The sequence below is a fragment of the Nesoenas mayeri genome (genome assembly GCF_963082525.1).
Source record: "Nesoenas mayeri genome assembly, chromosome: 21".
Lineage (NCBI taxonomy): Eukaryota > Metazoa > Chordata > Aves > Columbiformes > Columbidae > Nesoenas > Nesoenas mayeri.
This window is the reverse complement of record NC_137571.1, coordinates 6,922,976-6,940,453: the sequence shown is the minus strand read 5'-3', so window position 1 is coordinate 6,940,453 and position 17,478 is coordinate 6,922,976. Positions and strand designations below refer to the sequence as shown.

The following is a 17,478-nucleotide window of genomic DNA, read 5'->3' as shown; positions in this document are numbered from 1 at the left end:
CAATGTGTTCGCGTGCTGCCGGGTAAGCTGTTTCACCGAGCTGTCATCTCGAGATACAACAATTTTGGTTGTGACAGTTGGCGAGAATTTGGAAACTGATACGTGAACGTTTGGGAGAAAGATCTCGCACGAAGACAAGAGCCACCATCTTCGCTCGCCATCTGGAAACTGCATATTCATACATAAGCTTCACAGCAGATATGGGATGTTTTTATCTAGAAACCTAAAAAGCGTTAATTCTCAAGAGAATCTTGCAAAAAAGCAGAGGAATCATTTGCAGGATGCGCTGCAGTAAATTAAGCTGAACAGCAGTGAGATACAACTTCCTTGGTGGGAAAACACGTTCTCCATCTTCCCAGCATTTAGTGGGTGTCTTTTCCAAGGTATCTCCCACTACCACCAGTTACCAGAAATCCCCAAACATGCAGCGACATTCATGTCTGCAAGTGCTGCGTTTCAGATCTGCTCTGGTTGTTTATCCTCAGAGATGGAGCCCGTAGCAAGCGTGACACCAGAAGCATCACATTTAATCTACAGAAAATAGGGTTTCCAAGACAAATTGTTTCACCGCGCTGATATACCATTACCTCTCCACAGAAGTGACCACGTACTAATATTTAATTTTCCCAATCACAGACTCGAAGAGCAGGTTGGGTACAGAGGAGGGTCAGGACAAGGGGAAACACTCACCTAACGTGGCAGCTGCTGCGAGTCCGGCGGCGTAGGGGTCGGTGCCCGGCGGAGCGGCGCTGATGATGTACGGGTTGGGGACAAAGGCAGCAGGGGCTAAACCTGCTGAAAACACACCTGTCAGTAAAAACAAACTGCACTAGGAATCCAGCCCTGCCGGAACACCTGGCTGCCCAACGCCAAAGCTCAGCTCGCTTTAGGATTTGCAAGCTTTTTACAGGGGGTTTTCTACAGGGAGGGAGCAAACTCTGTGATTCCCAGAGTTTTAACAGAACAATATACAGAGAATACCATTTACATTAAAGAAGCTCAATTCCAAGGATGCAATGCCCCATAAGGAAAGCTGAAGCGGAAAATAATATAATACCCACACTTGCTCACGTATCTTTGCAGTGCAGATACACTCTTACTGTTTAGATGACTATTAACACCAGCTAGATATTATCTAATTGCTTGTTATTACTCCGTATTTTCTATAGCAAGTTGACTTAGAAGTGATCTCCCCTATTTCCAAGTTCCGTGCCCACTCCACCACGCCAGGGCCTCAGTTAATTGGTTTGGAAGGAGCTCGGGAGCGCACAGGTACTGTCGCTGCCGTGGGGGCATCTCCCTCCTCTGCAAGGGAGCAGTTTAATCATTAATTACCGGGGGGCGGGCAAGGGGCATGGAGGGGGGCGAAGCTGAGGGGGAGGAAGTTCAAAAGCTAAATGATGTTAATTCAGGTCTAGCCCTGAACTCCAACAAGCACAGGAGGGCGCTGCACAGGGCCGGGAGTGTCCCAGAGCGTTTGTATCATGCTTTCAGGTAAGAAGAAGCAGCACTTCAAACTGCTTATTGTGCTAAAAACGCTTAACCCTGAGAGAGTCTGACTTGAACCATCCACAAGTCGCCCTTCTACAGTCCTCCTGCTTTTCCCAGCACCACATTAAGCGTCTCCTTCCCAGGTAATCTCTGCTGTTTTCATGACATGAATCATGTGTTTGCATAAATCACATCTTCAGCTTCAAGTCAGACCCCAGGCAGCTGAACCACAAGACGCACACTCAGGTGTATACTGAGTTGTGCTTTTCCCCTCGGTTCCCTGTGCTGTTTACTCCAATTCACACCTCGTTCAAAGGACTTCAATACCCTCCTGCTTGCATGCCAAATACCAGCTGCAAAAACATATTTAGGATTCTTTAAAACCTACCAAATCCTCCCCCTGCCCTGCCCCGTATTTTCCCCCGATGTATTCTGAGCATTAACAGAAGTGCAGTAAAATGTAAAGCATTAAATAAACAGAATAAAAGAAGAATAAAGAAGACTTACCTATGTGCGGCTGGTGGGCCGCGGCCAAGGCGTATTGCTGCTGCTGCGCCGCCGTCAGCTGCTGCACCGCCAGGGCGTTCGGCCTCTGGAACAGCTGCAGGGACACAACACAAGCACGGTCCTTTACTCTCACACTAAAAGCATCCTCTGCGTTCCCTTTAAAGCAATTCCTTTGCACCAGGTTTATTTTTACAAATACAGACGCTTTGCTGTAAAGGGAAACGTTTCAAAAGGAATGGAAAATATAAAACAAGCCCCTTTGAAATCAATTGCGCGTGATAATCCATCTGCAAAAGAAGAGTGTGTATTTCTGAAGTGCAGCTAAACCACAGCGAGGGGTTTCTCTGCCATTCAATGACTCGATGATCTTGAGGGTCTCTTCCAACCTACCGGATTCTGATTCTGCACCTGTGTTCTCCCCAGCCCTGACCGCAGCCTGGGCAGCACCAGCCGCTGCCACCACATCATTTGGGTTTCTTGTAGTTCATCCAGGTCCTTACTACAAACTTACTTCCCCAGTTCCCAACGCCTCTACCCAAACGAAACGTTCCCTGAATCGACCCGTTAGCAAAGCATCGCTCAGCTCTGATTCAAATACCCCAGGATCCGCAAGCTGAGCAGCCACTCCAACCAGCCGGGAGGAGCGTTCATCCCTCTGACGGCCACGAGGGCTCGTCGCTGCGGCGGAACAACCTCACAAACCGCTGCGATATATGTCTTCTCTCCCCACTCACTTGGAAAAAAAATACACCTAAATGCTCCACAATTTTCACTTGTCTGAAAGAAAGGCAGAGATTATAGGAGTGAGCTACTGCAATAATGATTCTGCACAGATTTTTGGCATCATTGAGAAAATAAGGAGGTTTTTAGAGACCAAAACTGGAGCTAGTTCTCAGGAGAGCAGGACAAGCAACTGCGTTGGTGAAGAAAATCGGAGCGGGGTCTGGGTGAGCGGGTAGCGAGGTGACTGCGAACCGGCTGACGGGAGGAAGCCAGAGAGTCGCGGTCAATGGCGCGGAGTCCAGCCGGAGGCCTGGATCCAGTGCAGTGCACGTGCGATGACTTCCACAGCTCCCAAATGCAGCTCAATCATCCATTTTTGTATCTAGCACTAGCAAAAACCACAGAGCTACTCAAAGTATTGATACTGCAGTTGCTGCTGTCGTGTTTACAACACCGGGGGAGCTCATGGAGGGAATTCCACGAAACCAGCACATCCCAGTCTCAGTTATTCCCTCAAGGAAACATTGTGAGATTAGATTTCCGTAAACCAGCTTCTTCTGCGACAGAAACATCTGACATCTCTAATCAGTTTACACGTGGTTAAGACGTTCCCTTCTTAATATTGCTTTTAGCTTTACTTGCTTGTAATCCCTTCCAACTACACGATGCTTCCCAATGGAGCAGGAAAGACACTTTCACAGATGGGATCCTTGCGCGTCCCCCTCTGCCAGCCCAAGGGAAGGACTATAAAGCCAAAAGGCAGATTCCCTTCCCACGGGCAGCTGGGACCCCCGCGCCCCCCACAATCCCCGCGTCACAGAGACAAGGGAGAGGTTTAAATCCTGCTTTTTAAAGGTGGGAAGAAACAAGACCACTCGACACTGTAAATGAGCCTTAATTTAAACACAAAACACTGACAAACTGCAAATTACAGGCTTCACATTCCTAGTTATTTTCCCATCGCTAACGGTTCTTTACAAAGCGGTTCTCCTATTTAGCTCTAACGTCTTTTTAAAAAATATACAAGTTGCATTGTTTGAAAGTCATTCTCGGGAATGGCAGGTCCTGCACCAGAGTAAGAGACTTGACACCAGCTTCTTTTTGCTTCTTTCTGAGTTCTAGCGCAGCTATACAGCTTAATCATTAAAAATGTTTCCATCATTCACCTCCCAAACGTGCTGTATCATAAACCAACCGATCAAGCTGTAACACAGATATTTACGTTGCTTTTAAGACCACGATATCTCTCTGAAGTTGGGTCTTTAGCACAAACCTGGCAACGGTCTCTCCTCAATGCCGAGCACCAACGAGCTATTTGTTAAAAAGATCAGATGTTTCAGGAAAGCCAGGGCTCGTTATATACTCTCACAATCAGCTACAACAAAGGATTTTATTCTTCTTTGAGGGCTATCGCACTTGGAAAAGGAAAGCAATAAAAGTTTACAATCGTTACCCAAACTAGCAGGAACAGGAGTGGATTACGAGTCGATGGTTGGATTTAGGCCCAGCATTCACGAGGAGCCAACAGCAAAGGCAGGACTCGCGTTTCTTGGCCGGGATGAGAAGCTCGGGCTGCTCGCGTGGGAGAAAAGGTCAAACAAACCCGTCGGGCTGAGATAAAGTTTTGTAGCGTTGGACTCCGACCTCGGGTTTTAAACCAGGCCCAAGTCCGAGAGAGTCAGTTTAAATTCATTACTCCTTCAGTTTGCCCCCTTTGGTGCTGCATGGATCCCAAGGCCGGGGCTGAACCGGCGTCTGGCCCTTAAGTCACTTTAAATGCTCAAGGGTGGGTCGCGGGGGGTGTTTTGTTGTTGTTGGTTTGGGTTTTTGTTGGGTGGTTTTGGTTTGCGTTTCTTGTTTGGTTGGTTTTGTTTTGCTGTTGTTTTCTTTGGGTTTTTTTTGTTTAGCAGTTTTTACTGATTTAAACCTCTTCTGCAATGCAAACTTAAGCTATAAAGGATTAACACACAGAAAAGCGCTGTGATAACTCTGTTCACTACAGGTCCTCAAAGCTGCTCTGCAGACGGCTCAGAGATGACAAAGCCATCCCAAGTCTTCCTCCATCCCTCTCCAAACCTCCCTCTGTCCCTCTGCCCACCAGAAGAACCGGCGCTAACCCAGGACAACCCTCTCAGGACAGGGCAGGACAAGGACACGTTACCTGCTGCTGGGAGCTGTAATCAAAGAGCCCCACGGTCGCCGCGGCTGAGTCCACGGGTACTTGGGTGCCAGAATAATCAAACTGCAGCGGCTCCATCCCCACGTGCTCCATGGGATCCAGAGGGACGCTCTGGGACTCCATGTTGGAGAAATCCTCCACCGGTTTGGCACCATTAGTGCTCGCCAGCTGGGCCAAACCCTCTGATCCGTTCTGGTTTGGCCCCAGCAGATCGACTTCGCTAGCGGAGTTCTGGCAGTTACCGGGTGTACGGCTACGGAAAGAAGATACTCGTCACTAAGGGTGTCCACTGAATGCCATGTCACACAGAGTCAACAGACACTAGAGCTCACCAGAACTGTTCAGAGACGTTGTGATAAATGGGGGGGGAAAAATGGTCTGAAATAGCTCCCTAAATGAATTCTACAGAACAATTTCTATTAAAAAAACCAAACCACTACCATCCACAAAACCCCCAGCCCCACCTCAAAGACCTGCTACAGTGTAAGGGTAAAAATAATCCTGTTTCTTTTTCCTCCTCACTTGTGAGAGTCAGTCAGAAGCCGGGATTTCAGAAATGCCAAAGTTATTTTTTCATCGAGCTCTCTGGTAATTATTAACCATGTGACGCTCTGGCGCCGTATCTCGCTCGCAGCCTCGCAGGAGTAGCTGCTACGGTTTCCTATGCCCACCAGCAGCACTGGACTGGGGCGGGCAGCGGCGCGTGCAGACGCAGAGCCAGCACAACACGCCCCGCACGCCGGGTTTGCTCTGAGCTTCCCTGTGTGTCGACACAAGGCCAGCGAGAAATACCAATGCATCGATTCCACCAACAGCACAAGTGCTCAAGGCTTTCAGCTCTGGGGATCTACAAGGAACACGCCCAAAGCCCCAACTGTAATTCAGACCAGTGTATAAGCAGAGCCAACATCTCCAGTAGGTGGTTCCGTAAGAATCCCACCCTGAGTCTTTACAAAAGGTGTGAGAATCAAACCAGACTCCGATATGCTCAGACTAGAGCGATCGGCTGTTACCCCCCACCCTTTCTCACCGCGTCCCTGTGTACATTGTAACGTCCTTATCGAACTGTTTCAATGACTCAAAGGCTTTTGGAAAACCTTTCAAAAAATATTAAGTGCAACCCTGGTTAATTATTCACTAACGGTGCACGTACCTGAAGTCTTTGACATCTGCGTCAATCCCATTCTGCACAGGCAAACCATTTGTTTTATCCATCACATCCCCCTCCTCCTTCAGATCTCCCAATTTATCGCCATCAAACGTGCCCTTATTTTTCTTATCCCCTTTGTCATTCTCATCATTCTCTGCATCCCTTGGCCCCTGGGCAAAAGAGACGTGATTTTAATAAGCTTAGATTTCAGATCCATTTTACTTTTATTCTGAGATGGTAACAAATCAAAGAAATATGTCACAATAAAGTGAGTCACTTGCAAACATCAATTCTTACAAATAGAAATATAAAAAAGCAAAATAATCAATCCTAATTGAAAAAGTAACAGAATTAGTTCTCACTCTTCCACGATGGGCTTTATCTATCTTGTATTTAGTAATTCGGGATCTGCTTCTATAGGCTCTAAAAACCCCACCCCAAAATAATTTTCAAGACTATTTATCCAAGTCATCCTTCTAGATGGGATGTGGGCAGTTCAAAATTAACCTTTAAATACAACAGTGTGCACTGAAGGGCTATAAACTGAACGAGCCCCCCAAAGTCCCCGTCCTGCTGCCCAAGATGCAGCAACGGGCTGGACAGGTGCAGGTATCGGAGCAGAGCAGGATCACACCATCTGGGGGCATCGCTGTGATCTGCGCAGTGGGTTCCAAGGTACAGCTCCTTCAGGAGCACTCCAGTCAATCACTAGCTCGATCATTCGCTTGTATCATGCTAAACCACATTTTTTGAGGAGAAATGAACAAAAAAAATGATTAAAAAAGAGATGATTTCTGTTCTGTTGAGCGTTTAGGAGCAGCATTACAAGTGCAGCATGTCTGCCCTTAATGCCTGCATTTTGTTTCACTTGGGAGAAGAATAAAGGGTGATTATGCCAGGGGCAGAGTTTTGAACAACAAAAGGGAGAGGAAAAACAACATAATTTATGATAAAAAACAGCAAGGGGCATATAAACATATTTATCAGAGGCAGCTTTGGTGCTGTCACAAAGCCGTTCAGACCCCATCTTCCACTTCATGTGAGGGAAATGCACTTGGTACATAGCAAGGCATTGGAATCCTGTATCAACTAAATCATTTTTCCATTCTCTCTAATTGGAGAGGGGATTTTCCCCCCCCCAATATTTAGGAAATGAAAGACTGTTTTAAAAGCAATCTTCTGATGCTTCTGTGTTTCTTCAATTTAAAGAGCAGACTTGGAAATGCCAATCACAAATATGGATTTGGAGCCCAATTCTCACTCACACACTGTGTGTTATTCACCAGGGAGACGCTCTGTCTCAGAACAGGCCCCTGAGGATGGTGCTGCAGGAGACACCTCTAACCCCAATCTGGGTGATAAATTGGCTCCTTCCACTGATTGTTCATGTCTCAAAAATCATCTTGCTCAGGGTTCAACAAGGTTATCAGGTGCCCACTAATGAGGGACCAAAATAAGGATGAATGAAGCCAACCCACAGATAAGCACAGCAGCCCAACAGTAACAAACCTACTCGGCTTTTACGTGTTCCAACAATTCCTGATCCGGCACTGGGCTGATGAGGTAGAGCTGAGACGTGGCCAATTTCTCCTACAGGGATGGGCCTTGATTATGCCTCTCGCATCCTTAAATCGGAGGCAGCAGCACCTCTGCACCCTTCCCCACCCCCAGAGCCCAGGACTAGTTCCACCTCTCCATGGGCAATGATACGCCCCGAAAGCGTTCCCCAGCCCCAGCGGCTGCTCTAGCTACGTTACATCTCTAGCGTCGTTACATGGAGCTTTTTGTTCTCAGCCAGCAACAAAGCAGCCACACGCTCATTCAAAAACCACAGGAATATTTGCATACTTTTCCCAACAACAAGCTCAGATGAGGTGTTATTGCTGCTGAAGAACCTGGGAACGTCAGCAACCTTCACATCCATCTCCCACACCACGTCCCTCAAGTCAAGAACAACAGTTATTCTGCTAGCTGACCCGTTTTACAACAGATAGCTGAACTAAGAGCAAAGAAAAGAAACATCTGCCTTTCGGAATGGATTAACGAAGGACAAACCAAGCAGCGAATGGAGAAAAGAACATGATGGGAACTCCAATGTTAGAATCAGGCAGACTTACAAATCCTCCTTTCCTTAGGCAGGAGTCTCCCGGAGACGAGCTCAACACGTACTCCACCATGCTAACGCCAAGTCCGCCACTCTCTGAGCGGGGGGACAGCACCGAGTTGACTTCGCTATTCACATGAAACCCCTGACCAGGTCTTCTCTGAACCATAATGGGCTGGGAAACAGAGTGATCTGGAACAAAAACATGGGTCATTCTTATCAGTAGATCCAACTATTCAAAGAAGGCAAGTCATTACATACTTCCTAGGGTCTTAATTGTACTAAGAAGTGCCAACTTTTGGACTCTGATGACGTCCAGTAGAAAAAGTAGAATGGCTTTCTCACTTTTAAAAATATTATTATCTGTAAGCCTACAAGCAATAACTACACTTAGGGCCTAAAACCATAAAATTTCAGAAATGTTCAAGTCCAAGTAAAGGTTGCAATTAAAAAAAACAAAGCTCTTCTTTTCAGTTTTAGTAAAACTCTCACATTAGTACAGTGAAAATACATCAGTCTTGGTTTGTCCTTTGAAACATCCTACTGTTAAATCACCCACATTCGCTTTCTTGGCCATGTGAACTGGCTCATCCGTGTCATGAGCAGAGTTTCTCTCAGCTGCTACGTCCTCAAGAAAAGGTTTATGAGAACTTCATTTCTCCTTCTCCTCTCACCCCCACAGCGTGAGGGTCTGCGATCCAACCACACCAGGCCCAATGTCTCCAGGTCCTCCCGAGCTCTGCACACACCGCTGGCTGGGCACAGGGGACCCTGCGGCCCCAAGAAGCGAAGGGACAAATTTCTCTGCTCCTGGCAATAGTCAGTGAGTCAGAAATACCAGGCACACATCCAGCAGCTGCCAGGGGACGGTGGAAGGGACATGCCATGATATTGGTACTGTAGCTGCCTTATAAGCTGGTGGGAGAAGTAATTCTGTTGTTGCTTCTGGCTACACTTTCCTGCCTTCTCCCCCGAGACTGCACGAGCCTCTGTGGCCACAAAGTGAAGTGGACTGGGGAGACTTTTCCAGGATAAAGTTAACAAAGAACTGACAAAAGGCAGTTGTAACCCAGACCGATTCCCAGCAGTGGGTCTCGCTGCACCGCTCCACAGCTACTGGTACCAGCGGGATGGGAAAGAAGGGCGGGCGCAGGGCTGCTCCTTCCAGCGGTTCTGGCTTTAAACCAGCAACTTCAATGTGCAGTAGTGGAGAAGCAAAGCCGTCTGGGGGGACTGCAGCGCACAGAGCGGACACAAAGGGAAACAGGTGGAGCGGAGGGCATCTTACAGAAAACCAGACTTGTTCCACCGGCCACGGAACAAGTCTGGCCAGGGACGCCTCCAAGTTGTGCTCCCTGCTCCAGGGCAGAGACCTTGAGCAACTACCCAGCCCACGGCCATTCTCTTCATCTGAGCTGAGCAAAAGGGAAACTCTGACATCCCTGACTCACAGACACTGGTCCGGGCCATGGTTGGGGAATAGAGGCTCCTAAGGTGCAGAGGACTGATTGAAAATAAACAAAGCAGATGAGATGAAGGGCGTTGACTCATGGAGATCGGGCGGTGCAGGAGGCTCCTGCCCCCACGTCTACCCTGCCTGTCTGCTGGGTGGAAACCGCCCCACAGACACAGCAAAGCAGAAACTCTCCTCAGCTCTTGCTGGGCAGGGTCTGGCTCAGCCCTTAAACCCTCCCTCAAGTTCAGCTGGTACTAATAAAGGTGCTGGTGAGGACAGCCAGGATGCAGATCCTCGGGATGCAGCTGCTTCCCAAAACCTGCCCGGCACCCAGCCCGGCTGCGGCATCCAGCGCGATTCTGAGCAGCTTTATCCCCTCTTCACAGCCAGTTTGAAACTTAAATAATAAAAAAATGCCCTTGCAACTATCCCAAAGCCTTTGCTCTACTAAGGGATGTTTTCAGCAGGAAACCCAGCCGCCAGAGCAGCTGCTCTAAACCCCATCTCCCCTGGAGCAGCAGCTCTGCGCAGTCGTTTGGAAACTGCACGAGATGCTCAGCGGTGTTTAAGGAGCATATTTGTTACATACAGAAAGCACAGAAAACGAAAAGTAAAAGGTTAGCATTTCAAATTCAGCACATGCACGCCATTTTTTGCCATTTAGCTAAAACCAACCTGAACACCCTCCGCTTCACTCCAGAATAAGGGATCGTCTCTGACCCAAGATCAAAATTCTTGGCAGATAAATTTCAACACTACTAATTTAAAACAACACTTTTTTGTCTTTTTTTTCAATTGAATGTTGCTGGGTTTTGGTTGGTTGGTTTAGTGGTTAAAAAGTTCTGGGGTTGTTTTGTGCTTGTTCAAGTAATCCAACCCAGGGCAGAAAATACAGCAGGAAGTTTAAACCAAGATCTCAATGGCATCTAAAATCTTAAGCAGATAAACACATGGGTACACACGTTCACATTAGAAAATGTTCTTGTAACTATGGACATCTTTTAACTCTATCACAAAACAATGCGGGTTTTTCTAATTGTTTTCTATTACATTTCTGTATTCAACCCCAACTAAATCAAGTAAATAGTTGAGCTACCTGATGTTCCCCAAGCACTGTCTCTCCACTGATCTCCCAGAAATATCCCTTTTGGTCCATCTTTGCTGGAATCATCAGATTCCCAAAACTTTTTACCCGGCAACAGCTGCTGCAATTAAAACAAAACAAAAAACACAACAAAAAACAAAGCATGATTAAAATAAGTATAAAATGCAAACATAAACCATAAGCGTCTCCCTTCTAAACATGAATCAATCATTAAACACAAACTGATACGAGCTTTATAATCAAAATATTTATGTTCTCCTAGGGTGAAAGCCATACAGCCACTGAGATAATGATTCAGTCTCAGCAATCCTCTGCCATTCTCCAAGGCTTTCTGAACCCACACACGTAGGCACACACACACAGTGACATTCTCCAGCCTCCTGGTGAGAGCGCTGCTTGGAAGAAGAATATCAGCAGAAAAGAGCCCGTTCTGACCACAACGTTATCGTGGCCTGAGCGGCAAGGAAGTCTCTGAAGGGCCCCAGCGCCTCCAGCACCGATTCCCGCCTTCGGACCTCAAGGTTGCGATGCTGGTGGGGCCAGAACAGCCCCAGAGGTGCCAGGAGCTCCCACCTGGCGCTACTGAGTGACTGCTGAGGACTCCCCACGCTACCGAGGTTATTTGTGAACACTAATAAGAATGAAGGGTTCTGGGCCACCGCACCTGCCACGCGCGTGCTGCTCCTACCGATGGAAAGGAAGAGGTTATGGGCTGAGAACCAGGCAGAAAGTCATCTTTGGCTTGAATGAATCCAAACAAGATTGTCCCGTAGATCGTGAGGTGGGAGAAAGAACGGCGAGCCCTGTTTAGCAGAAGTGTTTTGAAAATAGCAGCTTCACCGAGGAAACACCTGCCGTGTGGCATCTACATATGGCGAGGGAAATTTCCAGCCCTGCTTAAGTGCCTTACGTGTCAAGCTTACAATCTCCAAATTAAATCTTCAGGCTGAATGAGATGTATGCGATTCAGACGGGAAGCAACAGTACATTCAGAGCAAATTAACCAAATAAACGAGCCTTGCCTGCCGAACTTGGAATAAAACTAAAGGAACTGGAAGATTAACAAGTACTTGCATCTGTTTGAAATTACCATAGAACAAACAAGAATCATCAGATTAGTGGCCGTCTCTATACATCACAAGTGTTGATAACTCTGTACGCCACCAGCAGACGTTCCCTTCCATTCCCTGCAGTCAAATATTCGGTCAAAACTCGGACCTCGAGTATCAGAAGTTTTTCAGTATGGAAACACCAAGCTTTGGTTTTCCTCAGCATTTTAATGCAAGCGCTAAGCCACCTCTGGCTTTTTATTGTCTTCTTCCTACCGAGAGGACAAGACTCAACTTGTTCTTTTAACTCTCAAACCACCAAGTAGAAAACAGTGTTTCCCCGGCGGCTCCTTCTCCACAACCAAGAGCAGAAACACCGTGAGATATCGGCACGTCACTCACTTTTTCGAGACGTGCTGGTGACTTGTGGCATCGTCACCACAGCGCAGGGCTGCTCGTGATCCTCCGCCGAGTGACAAAAGCGGGAGAGCTTGCACCACGCTCCCCTTTGATGTGATCCGAAAATAACTCCAGACAACTGCAGGGACGAGCGACTCCCATCAGCAAGACTCGTTTCCAAACACAGACTAACCTGCTCCTCCATCTGCTCCGCGGGGTGACCACAAGGAGGTGAACGCCAAGTCAGCGTGTTTATAGACATAAACAGTGTTTATAGACACAAACACACATCAGGTGTGTTACAATTTCTTTAAGCTTCTATCATCCCCATATTTCTTAAAATGCAGCTTTTTCGGTCCTGTTGCTGCCACTCCAGAAAAATAACTACTTTCCTCCTTATTCCATCTCAAGGAATTTTGAAGAAGAAAGCGATACGGATTGATTAAACAAGATTTTACCTGCAACCAAACACTTCTTTGCCAACACCTCACAGCGCAGGACAGCAGGTGTTGTGCAGCCACAGAATCCCAGAACATCAGGGACTGGAAGGGACCTCAGAAGCTCATCCAGCGCGATCCCTTGTTCCGCCAAGCGCTGCTCCAACCCAACCGGGAGGCCGAGCGCGCGCTAATCATCCCTCCTGAATTATGCAACAGGCCGTCAATGTGATTAATTTTTCCTCAGGGAAAGTTGTCAGTTGCAATGAAAAAAAAACCAACCTAAAATTATTTTAAGTGAATATCACCCAGTTCTTCAGGTTGGAAATTTTAGAACATGGAGCAGTTTAGAACTGGACTAGCTGACCTGTTTCCCAGTTTTTATTAAAAATGACCCTATATAATATGAAAATAATCCTTCTAAGCCCTCTTACAGAGGACTTACAGAGTTAGGCCAATATTCAATTTAGTAGAGCAGGGAGGAGGGGAGGGGACGACTCACACATCAACAGGAGCAATTCTACAATCCGCAAGCACGGAGCTCGTGCATCCAGATCCCACTGAGATGGGATTACGAATTAGACAAATTAAGTAAACTGATGCCCTTCAGACAAGGAAAATATGAAGATAAAAGCCACCATCTGTGCAGCCGGAGAACTCGGTTTATCTGCAGCAACAGGTAGGAGAGGGCAGAGCACGTATTTACAAGTCACATTTGGGCAGCACTGCGGGTTTACAAACACTAAGATGTTATCTACCCTAAAAAATGTTGCCATCTAAAAACCAAACAAGATAGGGAGGCTGAGCACACATCGAGCAAGCCGAGCTTAAGTGCCACGGGCAGCTGTACAGCTGCTGCAAGAACAGCTTTGCTCTGCCCTAACAAAGAACACGCAGCTCTCTGCCGGCTCAGGGCATTAAACCGGCTCCTAGGAGGGTCTGATAGCACAAAAAACGGGGCAATATCACATTACTGGGAATACAGTGGGGAAAGATGAGCAGTAAGCTGCCCCTCGGCAGCCACCAGCACAGGCACAACAGCCCCCGGCATGTCCTGCTCAGCTCCTGCCGGGTACCGGTGCTCGCAGACCTTGCCCGGAGCCGTCCTGACACGCCAGTGAAGCTGCTGTGGCACCATCAGGCTGCACACACGGGGCTTCAAGTCTCCCCTTTCCAGAGCTGCTAGCGCTGGAAAAGAAATACAATAAAAAACACACACTCCCAACACTCTGAACAGAAACATTATTCCAAACTGTCAATACTCCCCAGCCCAGCTGCCAATGAATCATAAGTTTATGAGAACATCATTAGCAGGGAGTCATGTGAAGGGCTTCAGCATCCTTTATTTCTTTTGTTTTGCTTGGATTTTGGTTTGAGGTTTTTTGAGCAGACACCCCGGCCCAGCGTCACAACAACTCTGCTCGCAAAGCAGCGCCGGTCACTGGAGGGCAGGGGCTGCTCCGGACCCAAGCGGGACATCGAGGGGATGGAGGGACAGGGGAACCCGGCTCACACCAGCGTTTGATGCTCAAGAGCTCTGCCACAACCAACCAGGGGGGCTGTAGCAATTCTACTGTTTGGCCAAAGTGGATTATTGACACTTATGCAGGTGAGGCTCGGAACACACAAGATCAAGAAATACAAGTTGAATTTGCTCTTTTCCTCATTTACTTCAGACTTTTCCTTCTTTAGTACGTTGACTTTTCTCCATGCGTTTCCTTCACGTTCCAGCAGCAGCGGAGGAACCGCAAGTGCCTCGCTAGGGCAGCTCACGCTGCACAAAATCAAAGCCGGACTTGAAGAACACAGTCCTGAAAGCCAATACACACCCCACAGGGATCGCAGTTTACACAGCTCCTTACACCGGCCAGCTGCATCTATTCTGAAATACCTTGGGGAAATACAGAGAAAATTCAATGGCTAAAGAAAGGAAAGTGTGAGATTGAAGGAGAAAACCCCAAAGGAAAAACAAGAAATAGTATCTAAGCTTCAAGAGAAGGGTGAAATGTCACCTTTCCTAGAAAAACACGCACATCCCAGTATGTGGAAAGCCCGGTGATGAGAGGATCCAAGCGCCAAAACTTTCTGCATCACAGTTACAAGAAGGTGGAAAAAAAGGAGTGAGTCATTGGAAGGGAAACCTCACAGCCCCCAAAAACCAAACCCAAATTCACTTCTCTCAAGAAACGGATGAATAAACTAGGAGTTGGTAAAAATCAGCATATTTAGGAATGGCTTCAGGCACTTGAGCTGACATGACCTAATGCCACGGTACGTACAAAACAAGTGCTGCCTGACTCTTACCGGGCTTCCAAAGAGCCTGTGCGCTCCATATCTGAACATGAGCGTCTTGCCCAAGCGAGGCGTTAAAAAATAATATTCAGAGAACACTGACACCCCCGTCATTCCACCGGCATGCTTCATATGGACACGCATCAGCTGGTTCTCAGCAGCTTTAGATGGATTTTTAATGTCATGTTTTCTCCTTTGCAAATCAGTTTTATCTACTCTTAGTCAATAGTCTCAATGTGGGCTAATACACCCTAGAGAAAAAGAGATTTTTCCTATCGAGTACTGCCAAATTAAACTACAACTCAGTATTATGATCTTCCAGAGAAGGAAGGAAAGGGGATGAGAGAGGCTGAGCTGCAACACCATCGATTCCCCAGTGGTGTGAACCCCACCACACAATAGTGCTGCTTTGCTCTTTTCTCCAAAACAGTATTTTTGGGGGTTCTAGGGTTGTTTCTTTTAAAACTGGCTCATGAACTAGGTCACAGAGATAGGATGGTCTAAACGGGGAGAAAATAAACCAGTCTGAACTTGACAGACGAGAATGCAGAGAGGAAGGCTGTCCAAAACAAGACCTATGTATCAAGCTGTCCTGCTGCTCATTAATATCCTCCTACAGGACACGATTTTCTCGTCTTTGTTCTTCCACAAGTGTCTGAAGGGAATGACTATAAAGGAAAAGGGAACAAGTCAAGGAAAAGAGGCATTTACATGCAAGTTTGAGGAACTTGACACAGCCAACTACAGCAACCCGCTATTCTTTCAAGACACCCTAAAAACAAGCAAGATCTCCTTTTCAAAGAAACCCAATGGCCATCTCCCCGAAATCTGCGCCGTGGGACTAAAATAACTCTCACTGGGTTTCTGTGGAGCTGGAACCGAAGGGCCCGTTATCTGGCGCTCCCTGCTCAGCGCTCTGACCTGTCCGGAGCACTTGGTGCCTCCAACCCTGAAACACAGCCCTGCGCTTCACGACAAGAATCAAAAGGTGGCCAGGAGTGGAAACAGAGCAGCAGACAATGCCAGACAACTAAACCCACAACATTCTGGGGTCTGAGATCACTGGATCCCAAAATAAACACGCTACAAGTATTCTAACACTTGTCACAAGACATATTTCTAACTGTTCTTTTGCAAGCACCATTCTCCTGTTTGATGATACAACAGGTGGAGGGCTTAGCTGTTCCTCCTACTAAGATGTATTCCAGCCTGACAGGTTTTTATGTTGTTAAAGCACAAACACACACACACACACACAAGCTTCACAGTCACAATGGAGACCTCTCAAGTTCAGAATCATTCCAGCAACCTCAATAAACTGTTACTACTTTTCCTCCTCCCCCAAAATACCCGCTTCCTTCTCCAGGCCTTTCGCTTACCTCTCCCATGGCCCGTCCTTCCAGAGCAAGCGCTTGAAAATCATGGTTCAGTTCATCCATGGAACGCACCTATTTACACATGGGGAAGAAAAACTGATGAGGAAATGCTTGTATTTTTTTTCATGATAATCACAGTTTACAGCATTTTTTCTGATACAGACTGAGAGCTACACTCCATATTACAGCATGTAACAAGGGTAATGATCTCCAAAAGATGACTTACCTTTAAGACTCCCAGAAGCTACAACAATTAGAGTGCTGGATTTATACACGCACAAAAATGGCAAAACTAGCAATGACTTTGAAGACACACAAAGTCTAACATAGCCAACTTTACTATGTGTATTGCAGAGAACAACACTGCACAGCAAGCTGCACGATTTCAGGTGACAGTCAGTGCATAAGCAAGAGAATCGGCATTATTTCCATTCAGGTGAAAATCAAGTAAAGTCTCTTGTACAATACTCAAGTTACATACAAGCAACGCCTTAAGATCAATTAGATTCAATTAAAATGGGAAAAAACAGCAAGCTGAAACTGTTAGCTAAGTAACTCAGATATGGTGAACATGCAAGAAAACACTACATCTAATTTCACTCTGAAATCCGACCCAGGCAAGTCCCTACAGAGGCAGCCATGGAGCACATGGGCAGAAACAAAGAAAAAACACCTGACTATGGACCTGAGGACAAAGCACAGAAGTTGAATCACGTGCCAGGATTCAGAAGTTGTTGCCTCCTCCGACAGCTTATTACAGCAGCCGCAAACACACCAGCAATACTACACACCTACTCCAGGTTTACACAACCCCGCAGCCTAACAGATCTGATGCACCTTTTTGCTAGAGCAGGGGCAATAGTTTATAAAACACCTATTTATGAGTAATCCACAGGCTCTATTCACTGCGTCCCGTACAGGCACCTTGCAGGACACGCACTGAGCAGGTGATCTGGGTGCAGCCTCCTCTGGGTCAAGGGAAGGAACCCAGTAACACTTGGTGGTGATTTATAGGAGAAAACAAACCAACAACAACCAACCACCACACAGCCCCAAAGGGGCTGAGATGCTCCCGCACCAGCCTGCCTGCGAGCGGCACCGTCCGCAGGTTCACCACGCTCACCCTGGCCCTGACTCCAATACTCCTGCCTCTACTTCCAGCAGAACCACGTCAAGACTTGGCTGTGATGATACTTTATTAGTATTTTAA

At 47.1% G+C, this 17,478-nt stretch overlaps 1 protein-coding gene across 11 annotated transcripts in view; it reads right to left on the bottom strand.

Annotated features, from left to right (window-relative positions):
• The window catches only part of PUM1 (pumilio RNA binding family member 1), a 55,190-nt gene that overhangs the window by 24,318 nt on the left and 13,394 nt on the right, over window positions 1-17,478 (bottom strand). For 5 of the 11 annotated variants that reach the window (XM_080357450.1, XM_080357454.1, XM_080357452.1 and 2 more), the window contains 7 exons: window positions 16,272-16,340; window positions 10,707-10,815; window positions 8,168-8,346; window positions 6,054-6,220; window positions 4,883-5,153; window positions 1,999-2,092; window positions 691-807 (listed from right to left, as the gene is read on the bottom strand). In XM_080357450.1, coding sequence (XP_080213576.1) covers window positions 691-807; window positions 1,999-2,092; window positions 4,883-5,153; window positions 6,054-6,220; window positions 8,168-8,346; window positions 10,707-10,815; window positions 16,272-16,340 — 1,006 coding nt within the window. The remainder of the gene's footprint in view (window positions 1-690; window positions 808-1,998; window positions 2,093-4,882; window positions 5,154-6,053; window positions 6,221-8,167; window positions 8,347-10,706; window positions 10,816-16,271; window positions 16,341-17,478) is intronic. The other 6 variants (XM_080357456.1, XM_080357457.1, XM_080357453.1 and 3 more) reach the window with 4 other exon arrangements.